We start from the raw sequence: 24,053 nt of genomic DNA, 5'->3' as shown, positions 1-24,053 counted from the left end.
TTTGAGCGATCGGGGCCTGAGCATGCAGGAGAGTGAAAGGCGTGCAAGGAATAGAGTGAATTGGAACGATGTGGTATACCGGTGTCGATGTGCTGTCAGTGGATTGAACCAGGGCATGTGAAGTGTCTGAGGTGAACCATGGAAAGTTTTTTTAATTTTCCAAAAGAAGGAACAGAGAAGGGGGCCAGGTGAGGATATTCCCTCAAAGTTCCAGTCCTCTGTTCTTAACGCTACCTTGCTAACGCGGGAAATGGCGAATAGTATGAATATAATATATATGTATATGTATACATTGAAATGTATAATTAGGTATATGTGTGCTAATGCAGGAGACAGTGACATAGAAAAAAAATGATAATAACAACAATACTTTCAGGTGGTTTAGGTATGTGGAAAGAATGTATGATGGGAAGTTTACAAGGAGAGTGTATGATAGTACAGTCAAAGAGATTAGTGTGTGAGGAAGACCACCTGTGACAAGGGGAAATAAAGTGAGAGTACTGGAGGGAGAGAAATGATGGAAGAATGCTGTGAGTGTTGTACACCAGGGAAGCATGTAAGGATAGGGATAAGTGCTTTTTTCTGTGGTCACCCCTTTGGTGAGAGTTCCTGAAGGGAACTGATATCAAAGATATAGATAGATAGATAGATGAGTTATATGCAGGGCTTTCTTTATACCCTTCTCAGTCTTTATTCAGTTGTGTCATTTTTCATTTGATTCCCAGTAGAAGGTTGTTGATTAAGGATCAATCTGAACCTCTTTATGCAAGAACTTGATTTTTGCACTTGAATTATGGGTGGGGCTTCCCTTATACCCTTCCCAGTCTTCCTAATGTTTTGTTGTATTTTTTAAGACCCACTAGCTAATAGATTCACATCCAGTATCAAGAGAGGAATGAAGAATCATTGAAAGTTTTGCAAAAAAAAAAAAAAAAAAAAATTTGTAAAATTTTTAAGTCTACAGATTGAACTGATGATTTTGCTGGATTGACAGGTCACGGCTCTTCGTGGTATCTCAGGAGTTTCCAGCAACTACTTTGCTCAGTGGGAATTTGTGAATAACATACCACACCCTGAGCCCAAATACTCTGACATTCCCATCTCTGTCATCTATTATGGCCCGACACATCGAGATCAAGGTACTGGAGACTTTGTGGCAAGTGATATGTTTAAACTGCTATGTTTCATGATTTATAGAATACATATGATTAATAAAGTTTCATATATGGTTTGTTTACAGGTGCTGCAAAACGTCCATTGATTTGCTGGCCCCATGGAGGCCCTCATACCACTTTCACGAATGTATACTCTATGGCAGCAACATTTTTTGTGAAGCTTGGCTATTCAATAGTCTTTCCTAACTACCGTGGTTCTCTTGGTTTTGGAGAGGATGGAGTAAATTCTTTACCGGGCTACTGTGGTGCTGTTGACGTGTCTGATGTTCACCAGGCTACAATATCATGTTTACAGAGGTTAGTTTTAGCCTTTGAAGAATGAGGAAAATGTACAAGATACCCTAGAGTATCATAATAATGTTTATCCTCAGTCTATATGTGTATTCCATGTCTGTTTGTATGACCTTTTCTGTAATTTATATTCACTTTTGTTGCTGCATAGATACCTCCCATGGCATTCAAATCTTAAGTTCCTGCAGTAGGTGACCTTGTGCCTCATTCAAAGGACAGGAAGAGCATAAGCAGCCTTATATCACCATACTGTGAGAGTTTTAACTTATACTTAAATGTAATTTTCAGCATGATTGAGTTGGCCAGCATAGCTGATGCTATCATATTACAATGGTCAATGTCCCTTGGTGACCATTAACTGCAAGATTGGCCCCTTCCCTCTCCTTCAGTCTTTCCCTTTCCTCATCTGCTAGCTACTCTATTAAATATCTCAGGCTTAGCCAATACACCTATGGTTTTATGGTAATGCAACAAAACTTTGACTTAAAAACTGTCCTCAGTGTGAGGTTCAAGGCTTTCAAAGAAGTGCTTGATTTCATTCTTTGTCTTCTTTTCTTTTAAACTATTCGCCATTTCCTGCGTTAGCGAGGTAGCGTTAAGAACAGAGGGCTGGGCCTTTTTTGGAATATCCTCACCTGGCCCCACTCTCTTCCTTCTTTTGGGAAAAAAAAAAAAAAAAGAGAGGGGAGGATTTCCAGCCCCCCGCTCCCTCCCCTTTTAGTCGCCTTCTACAACACGCAGGGAATACATGGGAAGTATTCTTAATCCCCTATCCCCCTATCCCCATAGAATTTATGGCTGAAATGAAGAAACAGGTTGATGACCTCAGTAGTAAACCTTAAGTTGTCGCACAAAAGAAAAAAATCTTTTCCATAAAGGTTTATACCAACACCTGGAGTTACTGCTTCCATGGTTCCATTTGCTGGTATGTCCACCTCCAGGTATCTGAAACAACACTTCCTCCAAATTTTCTCCTTTCAAACTCACACCACAACAAACCTTACCCTCAGTCTGGCTAAACCTTGCTTTTTTTTTTCACAATGATTATTAACTTTCTTTCACACTATGAAGCTGAGACACCTACATCTGCAGTTTCTCCTCGAATCTGCCACCATTGCATTCTCATGAGCAAACAACAAGACACACACTTCCCAGGCTTTCAACCCCAGCAGACTGCATACTTGTCCGTCTCTCCAAGACCCTTGCATTTACCTGTTTCACCGCACTATCCTTAAACAAATTAGATAGCCGTGGTAACATCACACACCCGTCACAGTGCAACCTTCACTTGGAACCACTCAGTCTCCTCTCTGCCTACTTGCACACACACTTTACACTCTTGATGAAAACTCACTGCTGTTAGTAGCTATTTGGTATTGCAGTTGAATTTATTAAGAAAGGTGGTGACTGTGTTGTTGGTTGATAAGGATATTCAGTGTATGTATGGATTGTGAAGTGCCTTAGGATTGATGGAATGCATGCATAGTGCCATTGTACAAAGGCAAAGGGGATAAAGGTGAGTGGTGTTCAGACTTCAGAGGTATAAGTTTGTTGAGTATTCCTGGAAAATTGTATGGAAGGGTATTGATTGATAGGTGAAGGCATGTACAGAGCATTTGATTTAGGAGGAGCAATGTGGTTTCAGAAGTGGTAGAGGATGTGTGGATCAGGTGTTTGCTTTGAAGAATATGTGTAAGAAATGATTAGAGAAACAGGAAACAGCATCGCTGCCCCCTGTGTCAGTGAGTTAGTACCAGGAAAACGTACAAAAAAGGCCACATTCATTCACTCTCAGTCTGTAGTTGTCATGTGTAATACACTGAAATCTACAGCTCCTTTTCCACTTCCAGGCCCCACACACCTTTCTATGGTTTACCCTAGATGTTTCACATGCCCTGGTTAAGTCCACTGACAGCGTGTTGACCCCATTATACCACATCATTCCAGTTCACTCTATTCCTTGCATGCCTCTCACCCTCCTGCATGTTCAGGCCCCAATCGCTCAAAATCTTTTTCACTCCATCCTTCCACCTCCAGTTTGGTGTCCTGTGTCTCCTTGTTCCCTCCACCTCTGACATATATATCCTCTTTGTCAATCTTTCCTCACTCATTCTCTCCATATGTCCAAACTATTTCAACACACCCTATTCTACTCTCTCAACCACACTCTTTTTATTAACACACACACTCTCTTACCTTTTCATTACTTACTCGATCAAACCACCTCACACCACATATTGTCCATTATTTACAACACATCCCCCTTCCTCCACAGAACCATACCTATAGCCCATACCTTGCAACCATATAGTATTGTTAGAACTACTGTTCCTTCAAAGATATCTGTTTTTGCTCTCTGAGATAAATTTCTTTTCACACATTCTTCATCAATCCCAGAACCTTCACCCCCTCCTCCACCCTATGACTGACTCCTGCTTCCATGGTTCCATTTGCTTCCAAGTCCACTTCCAGATATCTAAAACACTCCACCTCCTCATATCCTTCTCCACTCAAACCCACATCCAAACCAACCTATCCCTCAACCCTGCCGAGCCTAATAACTTTGCTTTTGTTCACGTTAACTCTCAACCCTCATCTTTCACACACTGGGAGGCAAGTTGATAGAAGCAGTGAAAAGTTTTTATCGAGGATCTAAGGCATGTGTACGTGTAGGAAGAGAGGAAAGTGATTGGTTCTCAGTAAATGTAGGTTTGCAGCAGGGGTGTGTGATGTCTCCATGGTTGTTCAATTTGTTTATTGATGGGGTTATTAGGGAGGTGAATGCAAGAGTCTTGGAAAGAGGGGCAAGTATGCTGTCTGTTGTGGATGAGAGAGCTTGGGAAGTGAGTCAGTTGTTGTTCGCTGATGATACAGCGCTGGTGGCTGATTCATGTGAGAACTGCAGAAGCTGGTGACTGAGTTTGGTAAAGTGTGTGAAAGAAGAAAGCTGAGAGTCAGTGTGAATAAGAGCAAGGTTATTAGGTACAGTAGGGTTGAGGGACAAGTCAATTGGGAGGTAAGTTTGAATGGAGATAAACTGGAGGAAGTGAAGTGTTTTAGATATCTGGGAGTGGATTTGGCAGCAGATGGAACCATGGAAGCAGAAGTGAATCATAGGGTGGGGGAGGGGGCGAAAGTTCTGGGAGCGTTGAAGAATGTGTGAAAGTCGAGAACATTATTTTGGAAAGCAAAAATGAGATGTTTGAGGACAATATGTGGTGTGAGGTGGTTTGATCGAGTAAGTAATAATAGCGTAAGAGAGATGTGTGGTAATAAAAAGAGTGTGGTTGAGAGAGCAGAAGAGGGTGTTTTGAAATGGTTTGGTCACGTGGAGAGAATGAGTGAGGAAAGATTGACCAAGAGGATATATGTGTCAGAGGTGGAAGGAACGAGGAGAAGTGGGAGACCAAATTGGAGATGGAAAGAGGGAGTGAAAAAGATTTTGAGTGATCGCGGCCTGAATATGCAGGAGGGTGAAAGGCGTGCAAGAAATAGAGTGAATTGGAACGATGTGGTATACCAGGGTCGACATGCTGTCAATGGATTGAACCAGGGCATGTGAAGCATCTGGGGTAAACCATGGAAAGTTCTGTGGGGGCTGGATGTGGAAAGGGAGCTGTGGTTTTGGTGCATTATTACATGACAGCTAGAGACTGAGTGTGAACAAATGTGGCCTTTGTTGTCTTTGTTGTCTTTGCACTACCTCGCACACATGAGGAGGGAGGGGGTTGTTATTTCATGTGTGGCGGGTTGGCGATGGGAATGAATAAAGGCAGACAGTATGAATTATGTACATGTGTATATATGTATATGTCTGTATATATGTATATGTTGAGATGTATAGGTATGTATATTTGCGTGTGTGGATGTGTATGTATATACATATGTATGTGGGTGGGTTGGGCCATTCTTTCATCTGCTTCCTTGTGCTACCTCGCTAATGCGGGAGACAGCCATGAAGCAAAATATTCTTCAAAGCAAACACCTGATCCACACATCCTTTACCACTTCTGAAACCACACTACTCTCCCCCAGTCTGATGCTCTGTACATACCTTCACCCTCTCAATCAATACCCTCCCATATAATTTCCCAGGAATACTCAACAAACTTATACCTCTGTAATTTGAGCACTCACTTTTATCACCTTTTCCTTTGTACAATGGCACTATGCAAGCATTCTGCCAATCCTCAGGCACCTCACCATGAGTCATACATATATTAAATAACCTTACCAATCAGTCAACAATACAGTCACCCCCTTTTTTAATAAATTCCACTGCAGTACCATCCAAACCCGCTGCCTTGCCGGCTTTCATCTTCCGCAAAGCTTTTACTACCTCTTCTCTGTTTACCAAATCATTTTCCCTAACCCTCTCACTTTGCACACCACCTCGACCAAAACATCCTATAGCTGCCACTCTATCATCTGACGCATTCAACAAACCTTCAAAATACTCACTCCATCTCCTTCTCACATCACCACTACTTGTTATCACCTCCCCATTAGCCCCCTTCACCGAAGTTCCTATTTGTTCCCTTGTCTTACGCACTTTATTTACCTCCTTCCAAAACATCTTTTTATTCTCCCCAAAATTTAATGATACTCTCTCACCCCAACTCTCATTTGCCTTCTTTCTCTTGACCTTGCACCTTTCTCTTGACCTCCTGCCTCTTTCTTTTATACATCTCCCTGTCATTTGCATTATTTCCCTGCAAAAATCGTCCAAATGCCTCTCTCTTCTCTTTCACTAATAATCTTACTTCTTCATCCCACCACTCACTACCCTTTCTAATCTGCCCACCTCCCATGCTTCTCATGCCACAAGCATCTTTTGTGCAAGCCATTACTGCTTCCCTAAATACATCTTATTCCTCTTCCCACTCCCCTTCTGTCCTTTGCTCTCACCTTTTTCCATTCTGTACTCGTTCTCTCCTGGTACTTCCTCACACAAGTCTCCTTCCCAAGCTCACTTACTCTCACCACTCTTTTCACCCCAACATTCTCTCCTTTTTTTCTGAAAACCTCTACAAATCTTCACCTCCACAAGATAATGATCAGACATCCCTCCAGTTGCACCCCTCAGCACATTAACATCCAAAAGTCTCTTTCGCGTGCCTATCAATTAACACGGAATCCAATAACGCTCTCTGGCTATCTCTCCTACTTACATGTGTATACTTATTTATATCCCTCTTTTTAAACCAGGTATTCCCAATCACCAGTCCTTTTTCAGCACATGAACCTACATGCTCTTCACCATTTACAACACTGAACACCCCATGTACACCAGTTATTCCCTCAACTGCCACATGACTCACCTTTGCATTCAAATCACCCATCACTATAACCCAGTCTCATGCATCAAAACTACTAACACACTCACTCAGCTGCTCCCAAAACACTTGCCTCTCATGGTCTTTCTTCTCATGCCCAGGTGCATATGCACCAATAATCACCCATCTCTCTCCATCCGCTTTCAGTTTTACTTATATCGATCTAGAGTTTACTTTCTTACACTCTATCACATACTCCCACCACTCCTGTTTCAGGAGTACTGCTACCCCTTCCCTTGCTCTAGTCCTTTCACTAACCCGACTTTACTCCGAAGACATTCCCAAACCACTCTTCCCCTTTACCCTTGAGCTTCGTTTCACTCAGAGCCAAAACATCCAGGTTCCTTTCCTCAAACATACTACCTATCTCTCCTTTTTTCTCATCTTGGTTACATCCACACACATTTAGACACCCCAATCTGAGCCTTCAAGGAGGATGAGCACTCCCTGTGTGACTCCTTCTTCTGTTTCCCCTTTTAGAAAGTTAAAATACAAGAAGGGAAGGGTTTCCAGCCCCCCGCTCCCGTCCCCTTTAGTTGCCCTCTACGACACGTGAGGAATATGTGGGAAGTATTCTTTCTCTCCTATAGTGAATAAGTAAATAAATATTCTTTCATTCTTGTTCTCTATTTCCTGCATTAGCAAGGTAACACTAGAAATAAGACTAATTTGCTCACATATTGTATGAATGTTTCTACATTATCATGTGATCTGCTTTGTGTATTCCCTGCTATTTAAGCTTTGTAGTGTTATGCAAACTTTTAGGCTTCCTGCACTAAGTATGATTTTTGTGATATGCATACTTTTAGACTTACTGCACTAAGTATACTTTTAATTTACATGCTTTTCAGCTTACTGCACTAATTGTGATTCGTTAGACATGCTGCTGTACATACACTGCATTACATAGGCAGCATTATATACAGACATAATGGAAGTGGTGGAGATGAAACTTGCAAACAAACTTAACTCTAGCCTGATCTGTCAAGAGAGGGTATGCAGTAGCATGAAGGGGGGGGGAAGAATTAGCCCTCCACATTAGGGATTCCATTAGATTCCAGGAAATATCAGACAATACATAATGGAGAAGATTGCTATGAGTAGAAAATATATAATGCTACATTTAGTTTACAATCCTTCATAGAACTATAACAACACTGAACAGGTGTATATCGAGAAGGAAGGAAGTGACAGAACAGTCCCTCCTTGGGGATGGTACACTAATGATGATGGGGATTTCAATTACAGAGACATAGACTGGGAAAATTTATATTCCAATTGAAGATGCTGAGTCATGGAGATACAGTCATTGAAATTATATAGGAGAACTTCCTGCATCAACATATCACAGAGCACGTAAGGTCTAGGGGATAGGATATGCAGTCTTTGCTAGACTTAGTCTGTACACACTGCATGGAAATAGAACATATGGAGTATGATGCTCCCACTTGAAAATGTGATCGTGTAGTTTTTACTTAATTCGTGGTGGAGGATACAAGAGGGGGTTCAGAGTGGGCACAGGAACCAAAGTGGAAGTATAGTTATGGCAACTATGTGGAAAATTTGAAGTTCTCTTAGGGTAATGATTAGGTGAGGACCACCGGTACAGAAAGTTCTCTGAAAACTACAGTGATAGGGTTGGAACATTGGTATTTCTGATGGCAAATAGAGGAGGAAGATAAGAATAGAAAGAAATATGGTTCAGCAAGAAATGTTTTAAAGTAAGAGAGCCCTGGGATGTACAATGGATGAGATATAAAAGACACTGCAGCCAGCCAGCATATGAAAGATATAAAAAAGCAGGAAATGAGTACTGCAAAGTAAGGAGAGAGGAGCAGGTTTTGAAAAAAAATGTGGAAAAAGAAAAGGACAATTCAAAACTTGTACATTAGTTTATTATGAACATACTTTTGGTGAAAGGGCAACTAATCATGCTTAGAGACTTGGAGAGAAGAATTTTTGAGGGTGTCAAGGAAACATGGAATTGAATGACAAGTTCAGGAGTGTTTTCACTGAAGAAAACTTTAATGCATCAGGTGGGAGGGGGATGAAGTCTTGGAATGTATATTAATTGACAGAAATTTTGTAATCATTTATTCAAAACAACTTCATCCAGAAACAGGCTGAAAGTATGTGTGGAGGCACTTGCAAGACCACTCAAAACGTTGTTCAATAAGTCATTGATGAAAGTGTAGTTTCAAAGGTGTGAAAGAAGGCAAATGTTATTCCTATATTTTAGAGATGGGATGGGAAAACCGCACTGAACTACAGGTAAGCCTTACTTGCGAGTGTGGTTTGTAAGATATTGGAAAAGATAAATAGAAAATAAATGCATGACTTCTTGCAAAGTAGAGACTAACAGAGAGAAGTGGTTTTAGGGAAAGGTCATGCATAACTGATTATTTAGTCTTCAATGACAGAGTGAGCTTCATCTTAGATCAAAGAGAGGAATGGTTAGTATGTGTGTTTTTGGACTGTCAGAATGCCTTTTACATGGTTCCTCATTGGAGGTTGATTAAAATGCTACATCTGCAGGGATGACTCCCCACCAGACAGAGGACTACCATATTGGAAGAAGAACAGTTAAAATTACATCTTTGAAGTGGGCTGTGGAAACAAATGGCTTGATACAGGGCTTGGTCTTGGGCCCTGTCGTATTCATGGTGTATATAAATGACTTGTTTCATAGACTGTAACCATACCAAAATGTGCTTAAATAGTTTTGAATTAACATACCAATAACCAGACCCAAGAAAATTTTGTCAAAGTTGCTCACAAATCACAGAATAAAATTTACACAAATGTTCAGAGCATCATTCCCCCAGCTGCACACACAGGTGCCAATGACAAAAAGTCTCAAATCATCTGTCAGAATGCACAGAGCATTTGTAACAAATCTGCAGGTTAGGAAATAGTTGCTTTGGAAGAATATTATGATATGATTGGGATTTTGGAATCTTGGTTAGATATTAGAAATAAGGATTTTGCTAAATATGCATTTTTGAAGTACACTCTTCAACAATGGTAGGGAGTATAAAGAATGTGGTAGTGTCTTGCTCTTGTTGAATCTCATCTTAATCATCTACCAAAGAATCTTTTAGCTGTTGATAAAATCATCTCCATTTTTGCTGAAGTTAATGAATATAAGGTTCACATGTAAATAACAGTAGGATTAGTTTATAGGCCTCCAGTACAGAAATCGGAAATAGACAAAAGACTTTACAATCAATTGGCAGAAACTTTTAATGAACAAGGTTCAGTCATAATGGTAGATTTTAACATAGCGGTATGTCAGTGGGGAGAATCCCTTTCCAGTAGCACGAGGCATGAGCTCTACCCAAGTTTGCCTGATAGTACCCCAGCACAATTATTTGAGAACAATTACTTGAGAAACCTACTTATAATGAGAACATGTTAGATTTAGTTCTTGTTACAAATGAGGGTCTTGTTCATAGTGCTGAAGTGGGAGAAAGGTTTGGTACAAGTGATCACTGGCAGATCTTTCCTTGGGTAACTTTCAACATAGGCTTTAATGCTGGTCATCAGGAAAGTTGCCAGAAAATACCAGATTTTTAGATGTGCAAATTTTAGTGGTCTTCACAGTGCTCGTAATAGGTAAACCTGGGATAATATCAGTAATGAAAATGATAAAGAGATTCAGTGATACATCCAAAGTAGTGGAGGCAATATATATGCTAGTGCATTTAAAACAGTTTTGTTCCAGAATGAGGCTGAAGTGATGGAGCAATGATGTAAAGAATTGCTCGTTGTCTAAGAAAGTAGCCAATGAGACTTCTAAAGAGACAAATAAACAACATGATAAGTAGATTATGTAAATTTGTGTATACAAAGAGACTTACACATCAAACCAATGTAAACATGGCTTCATTCTGAACAGTGAAGCCATGTCAAAGATTTCAAAAAACTGTGTTTTGCATCATTATATACAGTTTAATTGTACTACTCATGTTCTGAATCCAGCTCTCTTGCAAATAGGGGAAAATATTTTGCAAATTGTTGAGATAAAAGATGAAGATATACTGTTAATGCTACATGGAATGAGAGTAAATGAAATAGTATGCCCAAATAAGTTTTATTTGAGGACATTGAAAGAAGCAAAAAATGAGAAACCCTTGCATATCCTACCAGATATGCATCAGAGGAATGAAAGTTTGCCAATTTAACAGTTATTCAAGAAAAGGTAAAACATCACTGCCCAGAGAACTCCAGTGCTGCTTTTTAGCCTTTAGTGCTAAATTCTGTAACCCCTTCCTGTCTTTCAGTATGCATAATTAAGGTAAAGCAGTTGATGTCATTTTTTTAAATTTTTATAAAGCATTCAATAAGATTCCACATCAGTGATTACTAACAAAAGCTGTCACTTGGTGTTGATTGGGATATACTTCATTGGTTAGGAAATTGGCTGACTGGCTGTAAGATCACAGTAGTGATTAATAGTGAAGCCACTGAATGGTTACACATAACAAGTGGTGTGCCACAGGGATCATTTTAAGGACCAGTTCTCTTTCGCATATATATTAGTGATATTGATAATGGTCTACATAGTAAGATTTCTAAATTCACAGACGATACTGAATTGGGAAATAAATGTACAACAGAAATGGAACATCTTCAGCTTCAGTCTGACATAGACAAACAGATGGATTGAGCTAACAGGTGGGAAATGAATTATTTTAGTACTGATAAATGCAAAGTTTTCATAATGGTAGCAAAAATGAAAAGGCAAGCTACATAATGAATACTGTTAAGCTTCAAAAGGAAATTAGGGAAAGGACTTGGGTTTGAATGTCTTTGGTGACCTATAGCCAAGTTTTAGGTGCACAGAAGCAGTAAAAAAGGCAAACAAAGTTCTTGGACTCATTGGTAGGGCTTTCAGGAAATTATTATCACTTAACAAATCACTGGAGTGTCCCCATCAGTAAATTTTGTGTTCAGTGTTGGTTACCCAACTTGAGGTAAGACATAGACAGAATGGAGAGAGTACAAAGACAAACTATGATGATGATTCTGAGCTTGAGAAACAAATTCTTTTTTGGCCAGCTAAACAAATTAAGTGTATTTAGTTTAAAGTAGAGAAGGGTAAGATGTGATACAGGTAATCAAAATCATTAAATGCTTTGATCTTATGAAATACTTATGGATAGACTTGTATGATATCTTTTACATTAAAGATTATAAACTCATGGGTAATCTTTTACTTCAATTTAGCCAGAGTACTTTTTCCTCAACTCGATGATGAATATAGAGTAGTTGAAAGTGGTATTATAGATACTTTTAAGCATAGACATGATAAATATTTTGTTTCAAATCCACTACTGATATTATTTGTACCTGTTTAGATGTACATTAAGTTCAGTGTATAGCCTAAAAAAAAAATCTGTATGTCTTTCTACTCCTACCACAATAATCCATGAGTTTCTGTTCTCTTTCACTATCACATACAGCCTCTCTCCGAGTCTGTAGTCTTCTGCTTTTTGAGTTCAGTTTTATTCCATTATGCTTATAGCATTTTAAGGTATCTGATGTTTGTTCTATATTAAGTACACTGTTATAATCTTGCTCTTATGAAAACTGGTATGTTAATGATATCTTATTTGCTTCAGTATGTATGTGTTTTTCTGTCTTTGCTTTCCTGTAAGAGATAAGAATTTTTTTTTCCCAGCCTTAGTACATTAACTGAATGGGACCAAGGATTTCCTTCATTACTCTTTCTGCTGGATACAGGTTTGCTGATGTTTTGGATGAGTCACGTGTGTTCTTGTTTGGTGGGTCACATGGAGGGTTCCTGGTAACTCATCTGGCAGCAAGATATCCAGTAAGTACAAGTTTGTTTTTTACAGTTACTTCCACCACCGCTGTTGACTACTTATTAACGTAAGATATAACACATGATCGTAGATAAAAGTCTGTCTTGTTTGAAAAATACAGTAGCAGGAAGCTTAGATTGATTTTTGCCATCACAGCCTGATTGATATCAGAAATGCTTTCCCTTCAGCAAGCAGCATCGCATCTGTAGTGTATTTACCTATACTAGTTGATTTATTTTTATTTATTATACTTTGTTGCTGTCTCCCGCATTAGCGAGGTAGCGCAAGGAAACACGAAAGAATGGCCCAGCCCACCCACATACACGTATATACATACACATCCACATATGTACATATACATACCTATGTATCTCAACGTATACATATATATATACACACACAGACATATACATATATATATACATGTACATAATTCATACTGACTGCCCTTATTCATTCCCGTCGCCACCCCACCACACATGAAATGACAACCCCCTCCCCCCGCATGTGTGCGAGGTAGCGCTAGGAAAAGACAACAAAGGTCACATTCATTCACACTTAGTCTCTAGTTTCCACACCAGGCCCCACAAAACTTTCCATGGTTTACCCCAGACGCTTCACATGCCCTGGTTCAATCCATTGACAGCACGTCGACCCCGGTATACCACATCGTTCCAATTCTTTCTATTCCTTACATGCCTTTCACCCTCCTGCATGTTCAGGCCCTGATCGCTCAAAATCTTTTTCACTCCATCTTTCCACCTCCAATTTGGTCTCCCACTTCTCCTCGTTCCCTCAACCCCTGACACATATATCCTCTTTGTTGTTGAAGGGAGCGAAGAGAAGTATAGAATTCATCTGTAGGGAAGCCCTTATCTCACCCAACTTAACATGCCAACTTTGAAACATCTTTACAGTGCCAGAAAAGTTTTTTCCATTCAGTCCTGGGCACCCAACCTAGGTTCCTTAGCTCAGTCCACAAAGGTTTGAAGAAACCGGCAGCAGAAAGATATCCCAGCTGATGTTTGGTTCTGGATTTATACAGATACTGAGTCAGTCTTCTCACTTCGCTCGCTTGTGTTGATATTGCATCAGTTAATAGTCATTCTTCACATGTCATTATTATACCATAGGCACTGGTTGTTTCTCTTTTCTCATTTACTGTGTTTCTGAGGTCGGAGTGGCATTTAGGTATATTTCTTCTTTTTACACCTACCTATTTATGTCTCTCTACATCTCTGAGGCCTGTTCCTTTTGGAAACTCCCATCAATAGGATGGTCATAGCAAAAGTCTCCATTTACCCTTGTCTTTACATGACTCCCTCCTATACACCATTCCACACATTCTTCTGCCATCTCTCTTCCTCCAATACTCTTCCACTGTGTTCTCCCATGTTACAGGCTGTCTTCCTTTCACACCAGCTCTTTTAATTGCAGTCATACACTCTACTTGTAAACTCCCCATCTTTTGTTCTTTTTAACAAACCCAAACCACCTGAGAGTATTAAGTTTCACCCACTCTACCACTCCACAGTTCAATCCCACTGCATTCCCAGCCATACCAGATTTCTCATACACCCTTCCATTTCTTTCTTCATTCCTTCTGTTCATACTACATGCTCCTCTCAAATAATTTATTTCCACAATTTGGATTCCATGACCACATTTTGGCTGCATATGTAAGGGTTAGGAGGATTGTGCTATCCTTTAATCCTTTCTTCACTCCCTATTTACACCTTTACCCTTCATTATTCTATTAAGGGACCCAGTGACTCTTCTACTCTGTACTGCTCTCTCCCTTATCTTCTTTCTTATCATCAGATTTAGCCAAGATTGCTCCCAAATACTAGAATTATGTCAATTCTTCCAATCTTTTTACCCTATATCTGTAACACACTATAGTACACTTTCATCTCTCAATCTTTAGGTTGGTGCAAAATCTATACTTTCTCTATAATTCCTCTCAAACTTTACTTTTACTTGCATTTACCTTCAAAATCCTACACTTATACACATCATAAAACACTCTTACAACGTTCTGTAACCCTTCTTCAGTCTCAGCAAACAACCAAATGCTAAAAGGCTAGCCATCAGCCACCATACCTCACTGCACACTCCATCTCTCCACCCCATTTCCTTAGTTTTGCTTTCATCTCACTTATCACTCCATGTATATTTTAAAAAGCTATGGTGACATCACACAGCCCTTCCTCACATCCACATGCATACTGAAACTTTCACTGAACTCTCCTTCCACTCTTACAGATACATTTGCTAATCTTAGAAGGCTTTCACACCATCAGCAGTTGTCCCTCTATACCATATATCCAAAACACATCCCATAAAGCATCCTAGTTGACTCTCATACAATTTCTCCAGATCCATAAAAGCTGCATACAGTGTCTTACCTTTTGCTAGATACTTTTCCAGTCATTCTTTTAGCAAAAACACTTTTCCCTACCTCTCATGAAACCTCCTTGCTTCTCACTTATTCTGCATTCAGTCTTTTACATTTCTCAATCAGTCAACACTCTTGCATACACTTTTCCTGTTATACTTAACAGATTTATTCTCCTATAATTGCTACATACATCCTTAAAACCTTTTCCTGTGAGTAAAGGAACTGTAATAGCTTTCACCCAATCTTTAGGCACAGCTTACTGCTACCAAGCTGAATTACATATCAATTGCATCCACTCCATGACACTTCCTCCTCCATACTTCAACATTCATCCATAATCCCATCCATTACAGATACCTTTCCTACCTTCTGCCTCATTATATCCCTTTTTACCTTCCATCTTGCTATATGCCCCAGTACTTATATCCATTTCCTTCCATCCTTCATAGTCATGCATGTAATATGTTCTGCTTCTCCCTCTTCCACATTCATCAGTTCTTCAGGAAACTCTTTCCATCTTCCTTTCACTTCCTCCTTTTGATTCTCACATTTACTTATCCACTTATACATCATCTCTATCCTTTTTTACCTCCTTCTGATACATACCTGCTCATGATTTTTCATGTTATTATGTTAGCATTATGAACAGATTGCTAAAGCTTATAGGAAAAATCCTCACTTAGCTTCTTCCTTAGTTCCCTTATTTGAAAATTAGTAAGGGAAGAATTTCCACCCCCCCCAGCTCCCTCCCCTTTAAGTCACTTCCATGACATGCAGAGGGTATATGAGTAGTATTTCTCCATAGAAAAGATACAGTGTTAAGTCTTCAAGATTAACATGGAACATACCAAAAATGAATTAGACAAAATTGCATGACAGCCCAATTGGGAAATTAGAACAGTTATTCATTTTGTTGCCTGGAGAAATAAGAAACTTACATATAACAATTACAGAAACATTTAAAAGAAAACTTTGAATACAGTTGAAATCAGTCCAATGTTGCAGCTAAGATCAGTTCTATACCTTAAAGAAGATGTACAGGAGCATTTTGTGCTAGTCCTGCCATTCTGGCTAAGTTCATCTTAGGTACTGGTAGATAGGTAGGTTCTCTGCCCCTTTTAAAAAATGAGTTTGAGCCAAGGAGAAACTTTAACTTAGGTGGAAAAAAATGCTTTTTATTTTGTTTTCCCAAAAGAAACATTTTATTTTGTTTCTTCTGATTTATGATAGCATAGCTTTATTTCTTGCAGAATTAATTTATTATTTATCTATTATACTTTGTTGCTGTCTCCTGCATTAGCGAGGTAGCGCAAGGAAACAGACGAAAGTGACTCAACCCACCCACATACACATGTTTGTACATACACGTCCACACATGCACATATACATACCTTTACATTTCAAGGTATACATATATGTACATACACAGACATATACATATATACACATGTACATAATTCATACTTGTTGCCTTCATTCATTCCCGTCACCACCCCGCCACACAGAAATGACAACCCCATCCCCCCGCACATGTGCAAGGTAGCACTAGGAAAAGACAACAAAGGCCACATTCATTCACACTCAGTCTCTAGCAGTCATGTATAATGAACCAAAACCACAGCCCCCATTCCACATCCAGGCCCTACAAAACTTTTCATGATTTACCCCATACGCTTCACATGCCCTGGTTCAATCCATTGACAGCATGTCAACCCCGGTATACCACATCATTCCAGTTCACTCTATTCCTTGCACGCCTTTCACCCTCCTGCATGTTCAGACCCAGATCGCTCAAAATCTTTCTCACTCCATCCTTCCACCTCCAATTTGGTCTCCTACATCTCCTTGTTCCCTCCACCTCTGACACATATATCCTCTTTGTCAATCTTTCCTCAATCATTCTCTCCATGTGACCAGAATTAATATTTTTACATAAACCACATTACATTTTTCATATTTCTTGCATTTGCCATTTCCCACATCAACGAAATAACACCATGAACAGATGAAGAAATGGCCTTGTTAGCTTACATCCACTCTCAAACTGTTATGTGTAAATACACTAAAAAAAAAAGCCCCCTCTCCACAGTCAGGCTCCATATACTTTTCTGTGGTTCCCCCCAACATGCATTATATACTGTGTTGTTATTGCATGGGATGATATATGTTGCATTTTGTTTGCTTTGGAATTTAGCATTTATATTGTATTAGTATAAAAACTTACCTTTCATTGGTTGTGAAACAGCATGAAATATATGTGCGCTGTACTCTTTCAGTGGATTTTTGCTGCTCTGCATTATGACAAGTACATGATTTTGTCAACTGATTATGGTAGATATATTGTGTACCATTTGTATTACGCACCTATTTACTTCCTTTCAGAACTAGATTTTTTATTATATGAAGTACATATTGTCATTTGTTTCTTTTCCTCAGGAAGTATACAAAGCTGTGTCAGCAAGAAACCCTGTCACAGATATCCAGGCCATGGCTAATGTTACAGATATTCCAGACTGGTAAGACAATTTCCATTTCATAAGAAATCCTCTTTATTTATAGAAGCTGTACAAAGTTGTGGCCTGTAGAAACCTCTCCTGTGATTTTGGTTCAGCAGTCAGCGTTAAAGATAATCCCGATCTGTAAGTAGCATTATGGAGAACTTGCTTCCTAATGATTGCACTGGCAGTGTACATTGGTCCAAAAGTCTGTAGTAGAGTTCATAATAATCCTCTTCTTTTCTGTGAAAACTAACATGGGTTAGCAGAAGGGATAATCTTATTTCTGTGCTGCTTTGAACTTTCTGATTCATTACTTTGGATAATCTGTGGTTTCTCACTAAAGATTCTTCATGTAGAATAATGCTGTACTTCTTCCATGCCCACTGTTTTTCGTAATGTGTGATATCTTGCAGTAGCTTGATTTCTTCTGTGTGCTGTGATGTAACGTAGGAGGAACTATGTTGATGAAGTGAAATCACAGATGTCCAGTATTGGAATGGAAATTTAATTTATCAAAATATAGTATTTGCAGAGAACTTAGTTAGCCCTACCACCACAGCAATCATGGCCTTGCTGACAATGTCAACTCACCTTCAAAACCTAACCCTGGAGTGATGAGCTGGGGTTGTTTTAATACCTCTCATCTTAGGAATTTACTTGTAGATCTGGAAGTCTTCTGTGGGCCTGGACTTTAATCTGTTGTGGCTCCAATGGTGTGACAAATATGTTGATGGACAGACAAGTGTATATATATCACAGGTCAGGTTCAAACCCCAGACAGGGTGTTTGGCTGCCTCGGCCACACGGAAGTTAAAAGACATGCATACCAGGATTTTGGTGGGTATACATGTGTCCCAACCTCAATTCATTGGAGGTAGCATGGACTTTAATCTCTTGTGACTCAGATGGTGTAATTGATATATCAATGGACAGACTAATGTACATGCAGCTGCCCAGGATGGTACTACTGTCCTAACTGAGGAATGTTAACGTGGTGCCCAGAACCATCTCACTCCTTCCATGTTAGGATTACTGGTCTTACTTTCTGTCTCATCTAAATGGAACTACTGGGCTAGTCTTGCCATCTGCTCCTCACATGCACCATACACCATTTCAAACCTCGCTTATTTTCTACACATAAGTTCTGTTGCCATATCCTGGCTGCACAGTTGTTTTTAAATATAATCATGATTGAGTCCTACAAACCTGTGGCCTCTAATCCCTGGCACATAGATAATGTAATGCCACTCTTGTCTTCTCTGATAAATGCTGCCATGCAAACACTTGAAAATCATTGAAGATATCTATTACCTTGATAAACAGGCACACCACTCATGTTTGGTAACTCTTCTCCATGCATTACTACCGTGACCATTTTGCTTACAGCTTACTCATGTACACTGTACCTTCAGAAATTCTGCAGTTGCAGGAGGATGAAGTTAAAGAGTTTGTTTATGTGTTGACCAGGCTGGTGCTTATTTCAGACTGGCAGGCAGTGACCAAGCTATGTCTGCCTTAGTCTTGAGCTATTTATTTAGTTTTGAAATTTCTATTTAAATGATTGTTTTTGGTGCAGAGGCATAGATGAAATTGCACTGATATATTATTGTAAATCATTTTGCTTCAATGCCTGTGTGTTCAGGGAGGACATATTATGTTATCAAGATAAAGAAAAACTCCATTAAGGAGATGTGCATTAGGCTGTTGTATTTTTTCTGGATGTTTAGTGTCCCAGACTGAGGTTGAGAACTAAAAGACTAATCATTAGCATCTCAAACTCAGTCCAGAGAGCCCTTAGCTTACCAGACTAAATTTTTGATACACTTTTAGGGAATGTTCTTTGGATCTAAAACTTATTCCATTGGGATTTGAAAGGTCCATTAGAACCTGAATTCCAGGACACTGAAGTCCATTAGCATGGGGGCCAACGTTATACATTATTATTATTGTTATTATTATTATTATTATTATTATTAGTAGTAGTAGTAGTAGTAGTAGTAGTAGTAGTATTATTATAATTTATTTTTTTTTTTTTTTTTTTTTTCATACTATTCGCCATTTCCCGCGACAGCGAGGTAGCGTTAAGAACAGAGGACTGGGCCTTTGAGGGAATACCCTCACCTGGCCCCCTTCTCTGTTCCTTCTTTTGGAAAAAAAAAAAAAATTTATGTTTCATTATACTTTGTTGCTGTCTCCTGCGTTAGCAAGGTAGCGCAAGGAAACAGATGAAGGAATGGCCCAACCCACCCACATACACATGTATGTACATACACGTCCACACACGCACATATACATACCTATACATTTCAATGTATATATATATATATACATACACATATATACACATGCATATAATTCATACTTGCTGCCTCTATTCATTCCCGTCACCACCCCACCACACATGAAATGACAACCCCCTCCCCCGAACGCGCACGAGGTAGCACTAGGAAAAGACAACAAAGGCCACATTTGTTCACATTCAGTCTCTAGCTGTCATGTTTAATGCACCGAAACCATAGCTCCCTTTCCACATCCAGGCCCTACAAAACTTTCTGTGGTTTACCTCAGACACTTCACATGCCATGGTTCAATCCATTGACTACGTCGAACCTGGTATACCACATCGTTCCAATTCACTCTATTCCTTGCACACCTTTCACTCTCCTGCATGTTCAGACCCTGATTGCTCAAAATCTTTTTCACTCCATCCTTCCACCTCCAATTTGGCCTCCCACTTCTCGTTCCCTTCACATCTGACTCATATATCCTCTTTGTCAATTTTTCCTCACTCATTCTCTCCATGTGACCAAACCATTTCAGTACACCCTCTTCTGCTCTCTCAAACACACTCTTTTTATTACCACACATCTCTCACCCTTTCATAGGGGAGAAAGAATACTTCCCGCTCATTCCCCGTGTGTCATAGAAGGCGATTAAAGGGGACGGGAGCAGGGGGCTAAAAGCCCCCCTCCATGTATTTTAACTTTCTAAAAGGGGAAACAGATTATTATGATTATTATTATTATTATTGTGGAGGTGAAGGTAAAGATTTGTAGAGATTTTCAGAAAAGAAGAGAGAATGTTGGGGTGAAGAGAGTGGTGAGAGTAAGTGAGCTTGGGAAGGAGACTTGTGTGAGGAAGTACTAGGAGAGATTAAGTGCAGAATTGAAAAAGGTGAGTGCAAATGACGTAAGGGGAGTGGGAGAGGAATGGGATGTATTTAGGGAAGCAGTGATGGCTTGCGCAAAAGATGCCTGTGGCATGAGAAAGATGGGAGGTGGGCAGATTAGAAAGGGTAGTGAGTGGTGGGATGAAGAAGTAAGATTGTTAGTGAAGAAGAGAGAGGCGTTTGGACGATTTTTGCAGGGAAGTAGAGTGAATGACTGGGAGATGTATATAAGAAAAAGGCAGGTCAAGAGAAAGGTGTAAGAGGTGAAAAAGAGGGCAAATGAGAGTTGGGGTAAGAGAGTATCATTAAATTTTAGGGAGAATAAAAAGATGTTTTGGAAGGAGGTAAATAAAGTGCGTAAGACAAGAGAACAAATGGGAGCATCAGTGAAAGGGGCTAATAGGGAGGCAGTAACAAGTAGTGATGAAGTGAGGAGATGGTGGGAGTATTTTGAACGTTTGTTGATTTTGTTTGATGATAGAGTGGCAAATGTAGGGTGTTTTGGTCAAGGTGGTGTGCGAAGTAAGAGGGTCAGGGAGAATGGTTTGGTAAACAGAGAAGAGATAGTGAAAGCTTTGTGGAAGCTGAAAGCCAGCAAGGTGGCGGGATTGAATGGTATTGCAGTGGAATTGGGCCACTCTTTTGTCTGTTTCCTTGCTTTACCCTGCTAACGTGGGAGACAGTGACTAAGTATAAAAAAATCATTATTATTATTATTATACTTAATCGCTGTTTCTCGCGTCAGCAAGGTAGCATCAGAAATAGACGAAGAACAGCCCATCCACTCACATGCACATACATACACATAAACTTTATACATATCCATTGATAAAAGTTGATGGTTGAACTTTATACATATCCATTGATAAAAGTTGATGGTTAAACTTTATACATATCCATTGATAAAAGTTGATGGTTAAACTTTATACATATCCATTGATAAAAGTTGATGGTTAAACTTTATACTTATCCATTGATAAAAGTTGCAGGTTTGACACTATGATCACCTCCATAGCACTTCTTTTGAAAGTGTTCACAATATTCTCTTATGTTGGTTTTGCTAGCAATTTGCACCATACTCCAGTACAACTCCATTTGTACTGTTTTGTAACTTTTTGATTTATAGGATTAACACTTATACATAAACTTCTGTCAAACTACAAACTATTGTGTATATATTTCAGGACTTTTGTTGCATCTGGCTTTCCTTTCCAACATGGAAAAGTGCCTGATGCAACTGTTCTTACCAAGATGCATGAGATGTCACCCATCAGATATATTGACTCCTTGAAGGCCCCAGTGTTACTTCTTGTTGGGAAGAATGATCTCCGTGCTCCTCCCTCTCAGAGTTTTAACTTCCACAAGATGTTGCTTGCCCGTGGTGTCCATACAGAGTATGTATACTTTTTTCCATTGTCTTCATTCTGTATAGGGAAGAAAGAATACTTCCCTCTTATTCCCCACATTATAGAAAGTGACTAAAGGGGTGGGAGCAGGGGAAACGGAAGGGGTCAAGCAGGGAGTACTTATTCTTCACGAAGGCTCAGATTGGGGTGGAAAGGAGAATTGTGTGAGGAAGTACCAGGAAACATTGAGTGTAGAATGGCAAAAGGTGAGAGCAAATGACATGAGGGGAGTGGGTGAGGAACAGAATGTATTTAGGGAAGCAGTGATGGCATGTGTAAGAGATATATGTGGTATGAGAAAGGTGGGAGGTGGATAGATTAGAAAGGGTATTGAGTGGTGGGATGAAGAAGTAAAGTTGTTAGTGAAAGAGAAAAGAGAGAAATTTGGACTGTACTCGCAAGGAAGGAGTGCAAATGACTGGTAGGTGTATAAGAGAAAGCAGCAGGGGGTCAGGAGGAAGGTGCATGGGTTGAAAAAGAGGGTAAATAAGAGTTAGGGTGAGAGATTATCATTAAGCTTTAGGAAGAGTAAAAGGATGTTTTGGAAGGAGGTAAATTATGTGTGTAAGACAAGAGAGCAAATGGTAACATTGGAGAAGGGGGCAAAAGGGGAAGTGATAACAGGTAGTGATGAAGTGAGGAGATGGAGTATTTTGAAGGATTGTTGAAAGTGTTTGACGTCAGAGGTGCAGATATAGGGTGTTTTGTTTGGAGTGGTATGCGAAGTGAGAGAGTCGTTGAGAATGGTTTGGTGAAGAGAGTAGAGGTGATGAAAACCTTGCATCAGATGAAATGTTGCCTTTTCCAGCGACATTTTAAACAATATTTCAAGAAGTCTGTATAGTGTATCTGTACACATCTTCAACACATGTTGTCAAATTTTGTCAGGATTTGTATTCTTTTAGTCTTTTCTAGATAGCCTCAGGGTTTCCTTTAGACCCTCTTGCCTTACCATTACACAGTAGTTGGGGCTGTACTGGGCAGAATCAGGGCATATGAAGCAGTTGGGGGAAACCAGAAAGAGGTCTGTAGAGCTTGGCTTTGGGAAGGGGCTCGTATTCAATGTATTATACATGATAGTTAGAGAGTGGATGTGAGTATATGAGGCCATTCTTCACCCATTTTTGGCACTACCCTGCTGTATAAGAAACAGTGAGTAAGTTTGAAAAATAATGTAATTACCATTTGTGTACAAAGAGTTCATTTACATGTAATATTTTTTGTTGTTGTCCCCAGACTGCACCTTTATGATGACTGTCATCCTCTCAACAAAGTTGACTCAGAGATGGACTCGCTTATTCACACTGCCCTTTGGTTTGAGAATCATCAAAACACAGCTTCAGCATCCTAAGCAAAGCTAGTAAAAAAAATGTGTACTGTGATTGAAGGGTGATTCAAATATACTGGTAAGAATTCCTATTAAATTTAGCATTCATCTGAGTATAAAGATAAGGGTACATCATGATTAAGGTAGCATCATGTGTTGTATAGCCCACAAAAGGACTTACAATCTTGCTTCCAGCAAAGGCTAGTGAAAAAAATAAGTTTTTTCTTTGATGTGCAAAGAGCTAGTCACTCAGCCTTTTCTTTGCCTGCAAGATTAAAAACTATAAATTTCTGTTAAATATAGGCCACTTTCTTAAATGCAAAACATAAAAAGAGGAACCCAGGTATATTCATCACAGCTCTTTAATGAAATAAAACTGTATGATAAACCTGTCTTTTGAGGAGGTTATTGACACTGGAACTTTACCTTCTTGCCTGGTTAATGCTATTAAATTTATGAAATAGAAATCTTCATATATGATATTACAATTTGTAGCTTTTTATAGAGATTAATGAAAGGAATTTTCTTGTAGGATATTGTAGCTTTTTATAGAGATTAATGAAAACTTCTATATATTTGAACGATAATACAGACATCAAAAGGTATAATAGTTATAGAATTG

General features: G+C 39.3%; 1 protein-coding gene across 5 annotated transcripts in view; it reads left to right on the top strand.

Moving 5' to 3' along the window:
- LOC139755090 (acylamino-acid-releasing enzyme-like) overlaps positions 1-23,819 on the top strand; it is a 69,160-nt gene extending 45,341 nt beyond the window's left edge. For 2 of the 5 annotated variants that reach the window (XM_071673203.1, XM_071673201.1), the window contains exons 11-16: positions 995-1,139; positions 1,241-1,472; positions 12,548-12,638; positions 17,468-17,547; positions 21,883-22,092; positions 23,341-23,819. In XM_071673203.1, coding sequence (XP_071529304.1) covers positions 995-1,139; positions 1,241-1,472; positions 12,548-12,638; positions 17,468-17,547; positions 21,883-22,092; positions 23,341-23,455 — 873 coding nt within the window. In that variant the 3' untranslated portion in view covers positions 23,456-23,819. Of the gene's footprint in view, positions 1-994; positions 1,140-1,240; positions 1,473-12,547; positions 12,639-17,467; positions 17,548-17,590; positions 17,671-21,882; positions 22,093-23,340 lie in introns of all 5 variants that reach the window. The other 3 variants (XM_071673205.1, XM_071673204.1, XM_071673202.1) reach the window with 2 other exon arrangements.
- The last annotated feature ends 234 nt before the right edge of the window (positions 23,820-24,053 follow it).

Source organism: Panulirus ornatus, chromosome 18 (genome assembly GCF_036320965.1).
Source record: "Panulirus ornatus isolate Po-2019 chromosome 18, ASM3632096v1, whole genome shotgun sequence".
Classification (NCBI taxonomy): Eukaryota; Metazoa; Arthropoda; class Malacostraca; order Decapoda; family Palinuridae; genus Panulirus; species Panulirus ornatus.
The sequence above is the reverse complement of the archived record's forward strand: the minus strand, read 5'-3'. Positions and strand labels throughout refer to the sequence as shown.